Source organism: Squalius cephalus (assembly GCF_949319135.1).
Source record: "Squalius cephalus genome assembly, chromosome: 1".
Taxonomy (NCBI): domain Eukaryota; kingdom Metazoa; phylum Chordata; class Actinopteri; order Cypriniformes; family Leuciscidae; genus Squalius; species Squalius cephalus.
Genome location: NC_137122.1, coordinates 59,701,462 through 59,713,972, shown reverse-complemented (window position 1 = coordinate 59,713,972; position 12,511 = coordinate 59,701,462). Strand labels below are relative to the sequence as shown.

The window sequence follows — 12,511 nt, the reverse complement described above, 5'->3', positions numbered from 1 at the left end:
ACACCAATAAAATTTAGGTCTTGAAATTTTCACAACATTATAATCTAAAGTAACCATATGATGGTCTGAAAAACCATTTGGTAAAATATTAGTAGTAGTTACTCTATTTATTTCTGATTTACTTATATATAACCTATCCAATCTCGCTCCTGTCACAACAGAATCTAATATCTTATATCTCTGGTGAAGGTATATTGCTTCACCAACTTATTTCTACTTCTCCACACATCCACCAACTTTAAATTATTTGTGATATCAAGTAGTAACTTACTAGATTTCGAGTGAGGCTCATCCCCATTCCTATCCAATAAGAAATGTGTTGTGCAATTCCAACCACCTCCTATTACAACACATGTACTGCCATCATCATATTGTTTTATTGCATCATTTAACTTTTGATATATTATTTCACGATGCCATCCTATATTCGGAGAATACACATTAACAAAAAGGAATTTAACACTTTTAATTTCTGCTATAACTAATAAAACTCTACCTTTTTCTATCTCTATTGTTGCCACAATTTTTAAATCCAAATGTTTTGAGAAGAGAATTGCAACACCCATACTCAAACTTGTTCCATGACTTAATTTACACTCTCCTTCCCACCATCTATTAGCCTGGCTCCGCCCTCCTGCGTACTTCCGCTCAATTTTATTTCCCTTCAGTACTACGTCTGGGATTGTGGTGTATTCTTTGGTTTTCTCCGATCATTTTTTTGGCGATCCAATCAGTGAACAGAAGGAGTGGCTGAGAACAATGACGTTGAGGTCGTGCGCTAGTTTGAGTTGTAGGGTTACGTCACGACCAAAGGTTAGCGATTGGTTATGGCAGATCCAGAGTGACTCTGGGCAGATCCAATAGAGTACCCACCTACAAGGAAGTTAACGCTTGTCAATGGAGAGAGGCCAGTCTCTCTGTACAAATGAAATGTACGAGAGTCTGGTACAACCAGGCTAACCATCTAAACCACTCCAATTCATTATTACTATCAGAATGTGTTTCTTGTAAGAAAGTTACTTTGACATCATTTAATTTAATAAATTCAGAAATCAGAGCTCTTTTGACCTTATCTCTTCCCCCATTAATGTTTAAGGATCCTACTCTTACAAACTCCATAATAAGGTTCCAATGGAGGGAAAAGAAAGACAGAGAGAAAATAAGAAATAGAAACACCCTTAGTGAATTATACATCATTTAAATTTCCCTTTTTTTCTGGGTTTTCCTTAGCCTGGTTAAAACCAGACCATTCTCAGTAGTAACTGAGTTATGGTCTGGCAAAGCTCCTTTAATAACTCATTTCCAAAGGGGCGTCACCAACAGGCGTTGCTCAAATGCCTCTGGGCGCAATTGGATAGACCTAAAACTCCTAAAACCAATCAGAGATCGTCATGTGTAAAGCCATATGCTGCGTCCCAATTCGCCTATGTTACACTACGCCATATGTACTCTTTTTGTGCAGAAAATGTATTTACTTTTGAATGTGTAGCAAAAAAGTAGGCAACTTTGGGACATACTACTTCGTCATCTTTATCGGACGCATCTGTCGCGTGCATCCCATCATGTAAACTGCCCTGTCAATCATCTTGTCACAGTTATAATCCTATATTAAATCTAATTTAATTTCCTACCGTTTCGGAGAGAAATGTAGTTGCACGTTCATCTGCCAGTGGGTCTTTCATGGAGACTGTCCTCATGTGTTTGCAATTTGAATATAATAATGCATTTAAAAGTTGGTGACAAATCATCATCACTTTCTTCCTCTCCTTCATTTTCAACCATCTCTTCTGAATTCTAACCCTCTGAATTCACTATCCTTCTATTACTTGATTGATCTCTATCAACTAACATCACTTCTACCTTCTCCACTTGCTCTGTATTCTTCTCAGTTTCCGTCATCACCATCTCCTCAATCACCTGTGTCTCACCATTAAAATTCTCTACCACTTTAGACACTTCAGTAGTATTAGTCTCCCTCTCAGCAACAACACTACCTAAATCCTTGTTATTATGCACATTTTGATCCTCATTTTCCACTCTTTCTTCCACAGTTTTCTCTACACTACCACTCGTATCTTTACTTTGACTTGTCTCATTCATCACTTCTCTTTATGGGCATGACAATCTTACATGTCCTACAGCACCGCATTCAAAACAACGCATTTATCCAGTGTTCGCATACAACATGTATGATTTTCCTTCATAAACGCAACGAAAAGACGCATTTAATGTTGGGGCATTCAAAAACATAAACACCTGCCATCTGAAAGACAACACATGCTTCAAAGACTCATGTTTACATCCAAGCAGTAGGCTACCATCTTAATTCCACTTGCAAATTTTCCATACCTCAAAAGCTCATGCTGTATATCTTCATCAGGAATAAATGGCGGCACATTTGAAATTACTACCTTTACAGTTGGAGATAATAAAGGTTGAACAATGACAAAAGCTCCACTTAGAGCACAACTCTACCAACCGATTGACCAGTAGTTCCTCTTTCAAAAAGACCACCACGGCCTTATTCATTCGAGACGCTCAGCTACATCCAGCAACACATCCTCAACTGTTATACCAACTTGAGTGATGTGTCACCGGGTGACATAGAAGGAACTTTGGGAGTGGAACGAGTTGCCCTGGGGGGAGACTTCCGGTGCGACACTAGGCCGGTTCCGGCGGCCTGTCATGGCCGACCGCGTTGACAAGCGGCAGCTGCAGTGGCTAATCAAGCAGCCATTGGAGCGCGTGTCTCCAATGGGGGATTTAAAAGTGGCGGCTCGAAGATGCACGAGAGATTTCATTGCAAACAGTATGAGGAGGAAAGAAGAAACCTTTGTCAGTCATTAAGCACAGTAAAACACAACAGTTTTAGTCTATCTGGCATCTTGGGTAAGGCATCTAGTCACATATATCATTTTGTTCTCAGGTTTCTCAAAGAGACTGGACTAGCCCAGAGGATTTAATTTTTTTATTGTTTTGTTCATTTGATCCGATCTACCTGTTCCACACTCCAGCCCAGTTGGTGGCGGTAATGCTCCTATTAAGTTGGTTGCCAACCGCCATAAAACCCTAAAGAAGAAGAAGAAGAAGAAGAAGATGCACGAGAGGCATAGCGGTCACGATCAAAGTGTGAGTCACGAGAGCAAGAGAGGCAAAAGCGGTGGGGCAGCCACGGAATCGGAGACGGGAAGGATAAAGTGCGGCTGAGGCGCGGGGTACGATTGAGATCGAGAACGGACAAGAGATTGGCCAGTAGGACTGGGAGAACGGAACGAGCGCAAGCATTGTTGGATATACAGATCACGACGGTGGACTGGCCGGCCCCGACAAGAGGGAGTGAAGGTATACTTTTCACTGTAAAGTGGTGTGTCATTGCAGTGTCTGAAGTTTGAAGTGAGCACGTGTGAGGATTTACAGTGGTTTGATGCATGCACGAGTAAGGGAAAATTAGACGTTATCAGCACTCTGAAATCTTTGTCGGGGATCGTTTAGCCCGGTGTGTCGTTGTGAAGCGCTGCATTCTGCCATTACTGTCCTGTGGTAAGAGAAGACTAAGTTTTTAACCGTTGGATTCTGTACTCACCATTGCTGTTCTGTGAACAGAGAGATCCTGTTATCCGCCGCTGCATTCTGCCATTACTGTCCTGTGGTAAGAGAAGACTCAGTTATTAACCGTTGGATTCTGTACTCAGCATTGCTGTTCTGTGAACAGAGAGATCCTGTTATCCGCCGCTGCATTCTGCCATCGCTGTCCTGTGGTAAGAGAAGACTCAGTTACTAACTGCTGGCTTCTGTACTCACCATTGTTGTTCTGTGAACAGAGAGATCCTGTTATTCGCCGCTGCCCTGTGAAAGGAAGGTGACATTCAGTGATCGGATGCTGGCCTGTGAAAAGAGAAAGTCCACTGTCAGCCGCTATCTACCTGAAGTCCCTTGTGTCCTGCCTACCACCTACTGTTGGCTGCTGCGCCTTATTTGATGGTTATTGCTCTCTGCCCATCACATACTGTTGTCTGTTGCTCTTCATTGGAAGGTCCTGGCCCTCTGTCCAATCCCCGCTACCTTGTGAAAGAAAGGTGCCACTCAGTTGTCTGATGCTGGCCTGTGAAAAGAGAAAGCCCACTGTCTACTGCTACCCACCTGTAGTCCCTTGTGTCCTGCCCACCACCTACTGTTGTCTGCTGCGCCTTATCTGACGGTAATTGTGCTCTGCCCACCACATACTGTTGTCTGCTGCTCTTCATTGGAAGCTCCTGGTCCTCTGTCCAATCTCCCCACTGTGGTCCTATAAGCGGAGATACCCAGTCCTCCGCTGCTATTTACCCAAAAGCTAATGCCCTTTGTCCCCCCACACTGCTGTTCTGTAAAAGGAGAGGACTAACTGCAGGCTGGCCTGAGTCTTCCTCCATTGAAGACTCCTTTGACCCGTTTTAACGAGCGGCCGCTACGAGGAGTCCTGTGTCAGTGACATTTTCTTAAAGTTTTTTTGTATTCAATGAAAGGAATCAAGCTTTTATATCACGCCGTTGTCTGGCCTCGTTGGTGTAGCTCCTCCGGAGTGGTGGTTGTTCTCGGCCCTAGCGGTGACAGATGCATCTAATTCTGTAACGGCGCGACAGCGACGGCGTTCGCACATCCAGGTGCGATGCCATCCCTGTACTCGCCACGTGGATACTAGAGAGAGAGAGAGAGAGAGTGTGTGTGTGTGTGAGTGAGTGAAAATAAATTCTCGATTTTGAATATTATTTTGATTCGATACATGCATAATTTTGATTTTAGATTTGATTCTATTCTTTTGAATTTTAATTTCTTTTCCTGAAGCCTTTGATCCTCCTTATAAATAAGAAAATCTCTATTGATTTTGAAGATATTGAAATATTAAGAACTGTATTGATATTGAATACGACTCATAGGTGTAATTAAACTTTAATTAAAGTTTTGTTGAATTATAATTTTTAGGGATGCACCGAATGTTCGGCAACCGAAATTATTCGGCCGAATAAGTAAAAAGGCCGAATAAAATTTGCCGAACAATGACGTTTTTAATGACGCGATCAAATAGTAACCCGCGTAGAGTGAGAGGCGCGCGCTTTATGCAGCAAACATGTCGGCAGTGTGGAAGCAATTTAAAGTGTCAGAGAAAGAGGCAAAAACGGCCGTTTGCAGACACTGTTCTGCTGAATTGTCCAGAGGGGGTGCATCTGCAAAAACGTAGCCTACAGCACTTCAAGTTTAATTTATCACTTAAAATCAAGACACCCCGAACATCATGCAGAGTACGAGAAAGTAGGGGTGTGCGATATGACGATTTTTGATCGTGGACCATTAAAATGTCTCCACGATCTGCTTTTTAAGTAATATCGTAGTATCGTGCATTCTATCAGTTGCTGTTCTGGCGCCTTTGTCCCACTGAACAACACGACGTATATTCACATAAAATGTTTACGCAGCGGAACGGGACACTGCAGTTCGCAAAAGTTCATAATTTGCATGTGCAATAATGACTTGTCGGTTAAACATTTAATTTGCGTGCTGATGCGCGTTTCTCAGTCCGTACGTTAAGTTATGTGAAGCTCACATGCACTAAAAGCCTGTCTACCAGTGCCTGGATACTGGACAAAGTTATCTTTCGAGTCTTAAATACACAAGGTTTACATAAACAAAGTCGGTTATGTCTAAAGTGAAAGCAAACTTGAGAAAATTGAGAGAAAATCTGCTTGTCAAATGCGTGTATATTAGACGCGTCGCGCGCAGCTCTTAAAGAGACAGTAGCTGAATAGAAAACACGCTGCCGCTTATCCTTAAAGGGATAGTTCACCCAAAAATAAAAATTATCTCATTATTTACGCACTCTAATGTTGTTCCAAACCTGTATTAATTTCCTTCTAATATTTTTCTAATATTAATATTTTGAAGAATGTGGCTCAGTAACTTTTATTTTCAACAGAAGAAAGAAACTTATTTGAGTTTAAAACAACTTGAGAGAGCAAATTATGACAATTTGAATTTATAGGAGAACTATCCCTTTAATGTTAATAAAACAACAAAATGCAAAGAGAAAATCACTCACTGCTCTTGACTGACACTTTAATAGTAGCTTTAATAAGTATCAATGTATAATTTATACAGTGAAGTCCGTTTTGTTTTATTTTCATTTGTTCATTTAATTACTTTCTTCTATACTGTTAAATACACCTACTGTAGCTGAAAACATAAAGCACTGTTTATTTAATTTGTATATTAATTTGTGTATGTGTAATGTGTATCTTTGATCTTAATATTTAATAACAAAGAAAATAATGACAAATATTTTTATCTTCGTCCCTGTCTGCCATTCTTTTTTATTTTATAAAGAAGAACCTGCCACTTTTCCTGAAGAAGTAGGCTAAGTAGGCTTATGTCTAGGACAGTTATTCATTTGTTGTGGGTTCATCCACATTTTTTTTGCACTATTCAATGCACATTTGTTGTTGTAGACATACAGAGTTACTTTCAGCAGTCAGTTATAGGCCTAACATAGGCTATTCAAGAAGGGGGGCTTCAAAGATGGCCAAATAAAAATATTTTTTTTATTTTACTAATTTATTTATTTTAAGTTATATATTTGGCTTTGTTTGTATAATATCTGCTGGAATGTTAAAAAAATGTTCAGTGTTAAATAAATATTTTGAAATTGTATTTATGTTCTTTGATTTATTTCTCTGAAAAGCAACACAAAATAGTAAAAAGCTAATTTTTTCTATTTAATTATTGTAATGGTGAAAAAATTGGCAAAATAAATGGAAAAAAATGCGAAACACCGCGTTCGGTATTCGGCCTTCGGCCTTCGGCCAAGCATTTCATTATTATTCGGCTTCGGCCAAGAATTTCATTTCGGTGCATCCCTAATAATTTTTCAGTCTCATGTTTCTGTTTTACTTCAATCAATTTATAATATCTAAATATTTCATTACTGAAATGTCTTTCACAGGCTTTACAGTCTTAATTATACATTATTTAAAATATTGATATAGGAACTGTTGTTGTCTAGTAAGATTAATGTGTGTGTGTGTGTGTGTGTGTGTGTGTTTTCTAGTGTGGATCACGGTTCAGAAGTTAAAGAGTTCATGATGACATCAAGACTACACAGATGTAAGTCCTCAAACACAGTTTTAGTGTGTGTTGTTGTAAATGTTGCTGTTGTAATGTGTGTTCTTGTGTTCAGATGCCGTTGATCTCACACTGGATCCAAACACTGCACATACTCAACTCGCTCTGTCTGAGGAGAACAGAAAGGTGTCGAGTGTGTATGAGAGTCAGTCGTATCCTGATCATCCAGAGAGATTTGAGTATCATCCTCAGGTTCTGTGTGGAGAGAGTCTGACTGGACGCTGTTACTGGGAGGCTGAATGGAGTGGAGATTATCCTGATATATCAGTGTCATATAAAGGAATCAAGAGGAAAGGAGAGAGTTTAGACTGTGTGTTTGGACGTAATGAGAAGTCCTGGAGTCTGATCTCCTATAATCACAGACTCTATGTGCTTCACAATAATAACTACACTGCTGTTTCTGCTGGTCCAGGATCCTGTAAGAGAGCAGGAGTGTTTGTGGACGTGTCGGCCGGCACTCTGTCCTTCTACAGCGTCTCTGACACACACACACTCACACGCTTACACACATTCACACACACATTCACTGAACCCCTCTGTGCTGGATTTAGACTTAACTCTTCTAACTCTGTGTCTCTGTGTCACATTAAACAACACACACACACTGACTGACACACACCTTTACACACTTACACACACACACACACACACACACTGTAAAAAAAAAAACAAAGAAAATGCGGTGCCATTTAACAATTTCTCATTTTAAGCAGAAGTGTGTAATTACATAAACACACACACTCACTAAATTGCCATTTCTCCAGTTGTGTAACTGATTATGTGTGTTACTGCATTATCACCATTATTGATCTTCACACACTTTATTTGTGCACAATGTGTTATTAAAATCCTTCAGATGATCTGATTAAAACTGCTGGATCTCACAGGATTATTATAATCAATAGTGTGAAATGAATAACACATCATCTATATAATCATAGAGATAAGTGTAAAATGAACATTAATCTACTGTCACCTCCAGTATTTCACTGTTAATTCACATGTTTTATTACAGTTTAATCATGTTATTGTAGTTTATGGTCAATAAACGCTTGTTCCTGTTTCAGTCTGAACATGTTTCTTCAGTTGTTGATCTTTGACTGTTATTTTCATTCATGATAAACGTTTGTCACCCTGAGTTTCACTGTTTTTACACGTTTGCTTTTTAATGTCCAGTTTTGACTGAATCACTTTATGAATCTTCATCAAAAGAGAGTTTGGACTGAATCTAATACAGAAGAACTGTTGAACAGGAAAGTAAATGAGTCTGGGACAAATAATCAAAGTCAAAGTAAAAAACACTTTATTTCAATGTGTAACTAGAAAAAAAGTTTGAGACAAACTTTAAGTTGGCTTGAGAAAGCCGGACCAGAGAGTTTGAAGAAGTTTAAAGTAGTTAGAAGTTTAAAGTAGTTAGAAGTTTGAAGTAGTTTGAGGTTTAAAGTAGTTTAAATTTTGATTGATAAATTAGTTAGAAAGAAAGAATAGTTAGAAAGAAAGAAAGATTAGTTAGAAAGAAAAGATATAAATTAGAAAGAAAGAAAGATTAGTTTGAAAGAAAGAAAAAGAAAGAAAGAAAGAAAGAAAGAAAAAGATAGATAGAAATAAAGATTAGTTAGAAAGAAATAAGTTAGTAAGAACGATTAGTTAGAAAGAGAGAAACAAAGAAAGATTGATTAGGTAGAAAGAAAGAAAGAAAGATAGATTTGTTAGAAAAAAGAAAGAAAGATTAGTTAGAAAGAAATAAGAGAGAAAGAGTAAGAAAGAAAGATTAGTTAGAAAGAGAAAGAATAATTTTTTCAACCCAAATGCTGGGTTGAGCATTTTGACTATGTTGCTGGGTTATTTTCTCCGTAATCAGCTGACAATGACCCAGCATTTGGGTTTGTTTTGGAAATTTTGACCCAGCGCCTCCTCGCGAGTCGCGCGCTTTTGTCCACACTGTTCAAATCACTGTCAACAGGAGGACGAGAGGTTCAAGCAGGAGCGAGTGTAAAGGTGAGCAACCCTGTTTTATTACAACTACTTTCCTAATGTTAAGTAACGTTAGTCAAAGAAGTCAGAAAGTCAACAAGAAGTTATGTTGAAATGAACTATGAATTATTGACGACGTCTGTCGAACTAGCGACCGTTATGCTAACGTTAACGTTACGTTACACATAACATTCATTATTTTTACACGGTCTGTAATCAATTATTCCACTTAAAACACGGTCACAATGTCTAAGTACAGTTGTTGGTGTCTGTTTTATCTCCAGAAATGTTGCGGGTTACTTGATTCGGCGGTGTTGGATGGATGCAGTGTAACGTCACTGGCTAGTGGCTGGATATGCTAAAGAAGCTGTAAGTCAAACGTTACCTATTATTTAACTGTGTTTGTTAGTCATTTTCGAAAGGTAGCTTTACATAAAATATTGAATTATGCTGCAGTATGTTCTCTGTGTTTGGGTGCGTGTGCCTTAATTCAATTTGGCTAAGCATTTCTGCAGAAAACAGTGTCATCGTCCAGCTCAGTACAATTCTTCTTATCAAAAACTGTCATTGTTCATTTGAAGTCAGTTCATTGTTGCTTCAGTTACGTTCAGAAACTATGTAAAGATAATCAAAGTAGTTACTGAAGTACAATTTGGTCTTAAACCGGCTCTGAAAAAAAAGAGTCATTCAGTTCTCATCTGATATTGTCAGTGCAATTAAATCAATAATATTGTTGAAAATTAAGTGCCCCTAACTAAGCAAGCCAGAGACAACAGTGGCAAGGAACCCACACTCCATCAGGTGACAGAATGGAGAGGGAAAAAAAACCTTAGGAGGAACCAAGCTTATGTATTAAATAGCCTAATACAATTTATTATTTTGGTTTGTCATGCAATTTGGTTCACAGTCATTAAAATAACTATGATGATCATTGAATCGTGAATGATTTAAAAAAAAAAAAAAAAACTGCCAGGAAGAATAAACATTAACAACATTTATTTATTATTTTTACTTATCTTGAAACTGCAATCAAATAAGTCAATGGGCGCAATGGGCAATTGTTATACCGATAGACTAATACATTGGAATGAATAAAAAATATTCTATGAAATAGGCTATCTACAGGTAATTTTCTAAAATATTTTTTTAATATTTTTGTATAAGACATGCTAAATTTGTAAAGATATTACTAATCAGATGTTTCCTTCTTTTCTTTTACAGCAATGGTTCGCCCAAAAATGATATTTAATCCATGATTTACTCACCCTCAAGCCGTTTGAGATGTATATGTCAATCTTTTTTCAGACGAACACATTTTCAGTTATTTTAGAAAATGTCTTCGATCTTTCAGTGGTTATAATGTGAAGCAATGTGGTCCACCTCATTCAAGTCCCAAAATGTGCATGCATCCTTCACAAAAGTAATCCATCCGGCTCCAGGGGGATAAACGAAGGCCTTCTGAGGGTTATCCGTGCGGTTTTGTCGTAAAAATATACATATTTAAAACTTTATAAACGAAAATAACTGGCTTCCGGTAGCGGTCGACGCGCGTTCATGGAGATGGATGCTGGCGTATGACGTAGCGTAGAAAGCGTCGTGACGTAGAACGAACGTAGAGTTTTGTTTTGCTCTGCTCTCTGGCTGCGCTGTCACATTCGTTCTACGTCACGACGCTTTCTACGCTACGTCCTACGGATTACTTTTGTGAAGGATGCATGCACATTTTGGGACTTGAATGAGGTGGACCACATTGCTTCACATTATAACCACTGAAAGATCTAAGACATTTTCTAAAATAACTGAAAATGTGTTTGTCTGAAAAAAGATTGACATATGCATCTCGAACGGCTTGAGGGCGAGTAAATCATGGCTTAAATAACATTTTTGGGCGAACTATCCCTTTAACAAAGTTTGCTACACCATTCACAATAAGCTCAAAAACATGAATGGCCAATTTACTTGTCCAAGTACAAGCACATGACAAGACAATTTAAATCAGTTACATTGTAGGGCTGACATAGGGTACCGACATAGGGTACCACTTCTGTGCCTAGTCGTTGTCAGTGTAATTTCATAGATAGCCTTGCTTGTTTGCCCCTTTCTTGGTTTAAGGCAGTGGTTCTCAAATGTCCTGGGACCCCCATAATTTAGGATGTCTCACCCAATTAAAATTTTGCAGTCTGTACTAATGAGCTGAATCAGGTGTGTTAAATGAGGGAGAGATACAAAATGTGCAGTGGTATGGGGTCCCCAGGACGGGTTTGAGAAGCACTGCTTTAAGGGATAGTTCACCTGAAAAGGAAAATTCTGTCGTCATTTACTCACCCTCATGGTATTACAAACCTGAATGATTTTCTTCTCCCGAACACAAAAGAAAAAATGTTGGTAACAAAACAGTTAACAATAGCCATTGACTTTTATAGTACTTTTTTCCTATTATGGAAGTCATTGGTTACCGTCAACTATCTTGTTACTGACATTCTTTAAAAAATCTTTTTGTGTTCAGCAGAAGAAAAAAACTTCAAAACAAGTAATAAAAACTCAGTGAGTGTTTTAGCGCAATTTTCTCACCTCATGGGATCACAACACTAAGAGATAGTAAATCTTTTCCTGGATTTTTTTTGTGCGTTCCCGAGATTAGACCTTCCTTAACATAATGCCGAAAACCCGAAGTCTCTAGGTGGTCTGGTTGAGGAGTAGATAGAAGTGCAAGATTGGTGCGCACAGACGCACAGAACAGAAATCATGAGTTAACAAGCGCAATTTTGTCCGGTGGAAAATTGCGCTAAAAAGTTCCAAAAAAAGGTTTGGAACAACATGAGGGTGAGTAAATGAGGCGAATAAATTTAACATGAGGATGAGTAAATTTGCATTTTAAGGTGAACTATACCTTTAATAACACTAAATGTTTTCAGATTACCAGAGTACATATTTAACTGTTATATATTTAAGCTAATTTCACTCATTCTAAGTTGACCTTAGTTAGAAATGCACTTTTCTTAATTTAAAAGCTGATGAACGAACAAGTTCTAATTTGTCATTTTTCTATTCTTAGATTCCAAAGGCATACTAGCACTTACAATCCTGCCTGTGATTCTTCCCCCGCCTGTGTACAAGATTGGCCACAAAACCTTTCGGCCAACTATTCAAGAGACAAGAACCTCATTCATTGATGTACAACCGGCAAGTAAAACAACAGGGGACAAAAAGAGCAGGCTCATTTCTTTACACCTGTTTGTAGGGCTGCACGATAAATCGTTTTATTGCTGCTTGAATCTGACATGCATTTCATTTTCTCACAACTCTTAAAAAGATTAGTTCACCCCAAAATGAAAATTTCCTAATAATTTACTCACCCCAATGTCTTCCAAGATATCCATGTCTTTCT

General features: G+C 38.4%; 1 protein-coding gene across 1 annotated transcript in view; it reads left to right on the top strand.

Moving 5' to 3' along the window:
- The window catches only part of LOC307167043 (NACHT, LRR and PYD domains-containing protein 3-like), an 87,795-nt gene extending 79,380 nt beyond the window's left edge, over positions 1-8,415 (top strand). The window contains exons 7-8 of the mRNA XM_079885927.1: positions 7,076-7,131; positions 7,205-8,415. Of these exons, the coding sequence (XP_079742053.1) occupies positions 7,076-7,131; positions 7,205-7,761 (613 nt within the window). The 3' untranslated portion in view covers positions 7,762-8,415. The remainder of the gene's footprint in view (positions 1-7,075; positions 7,132-7,204) is intronic.
- The last annotated feature ends 4,096 nt before the right edge of the window (positions 8,416-12,511 follow it).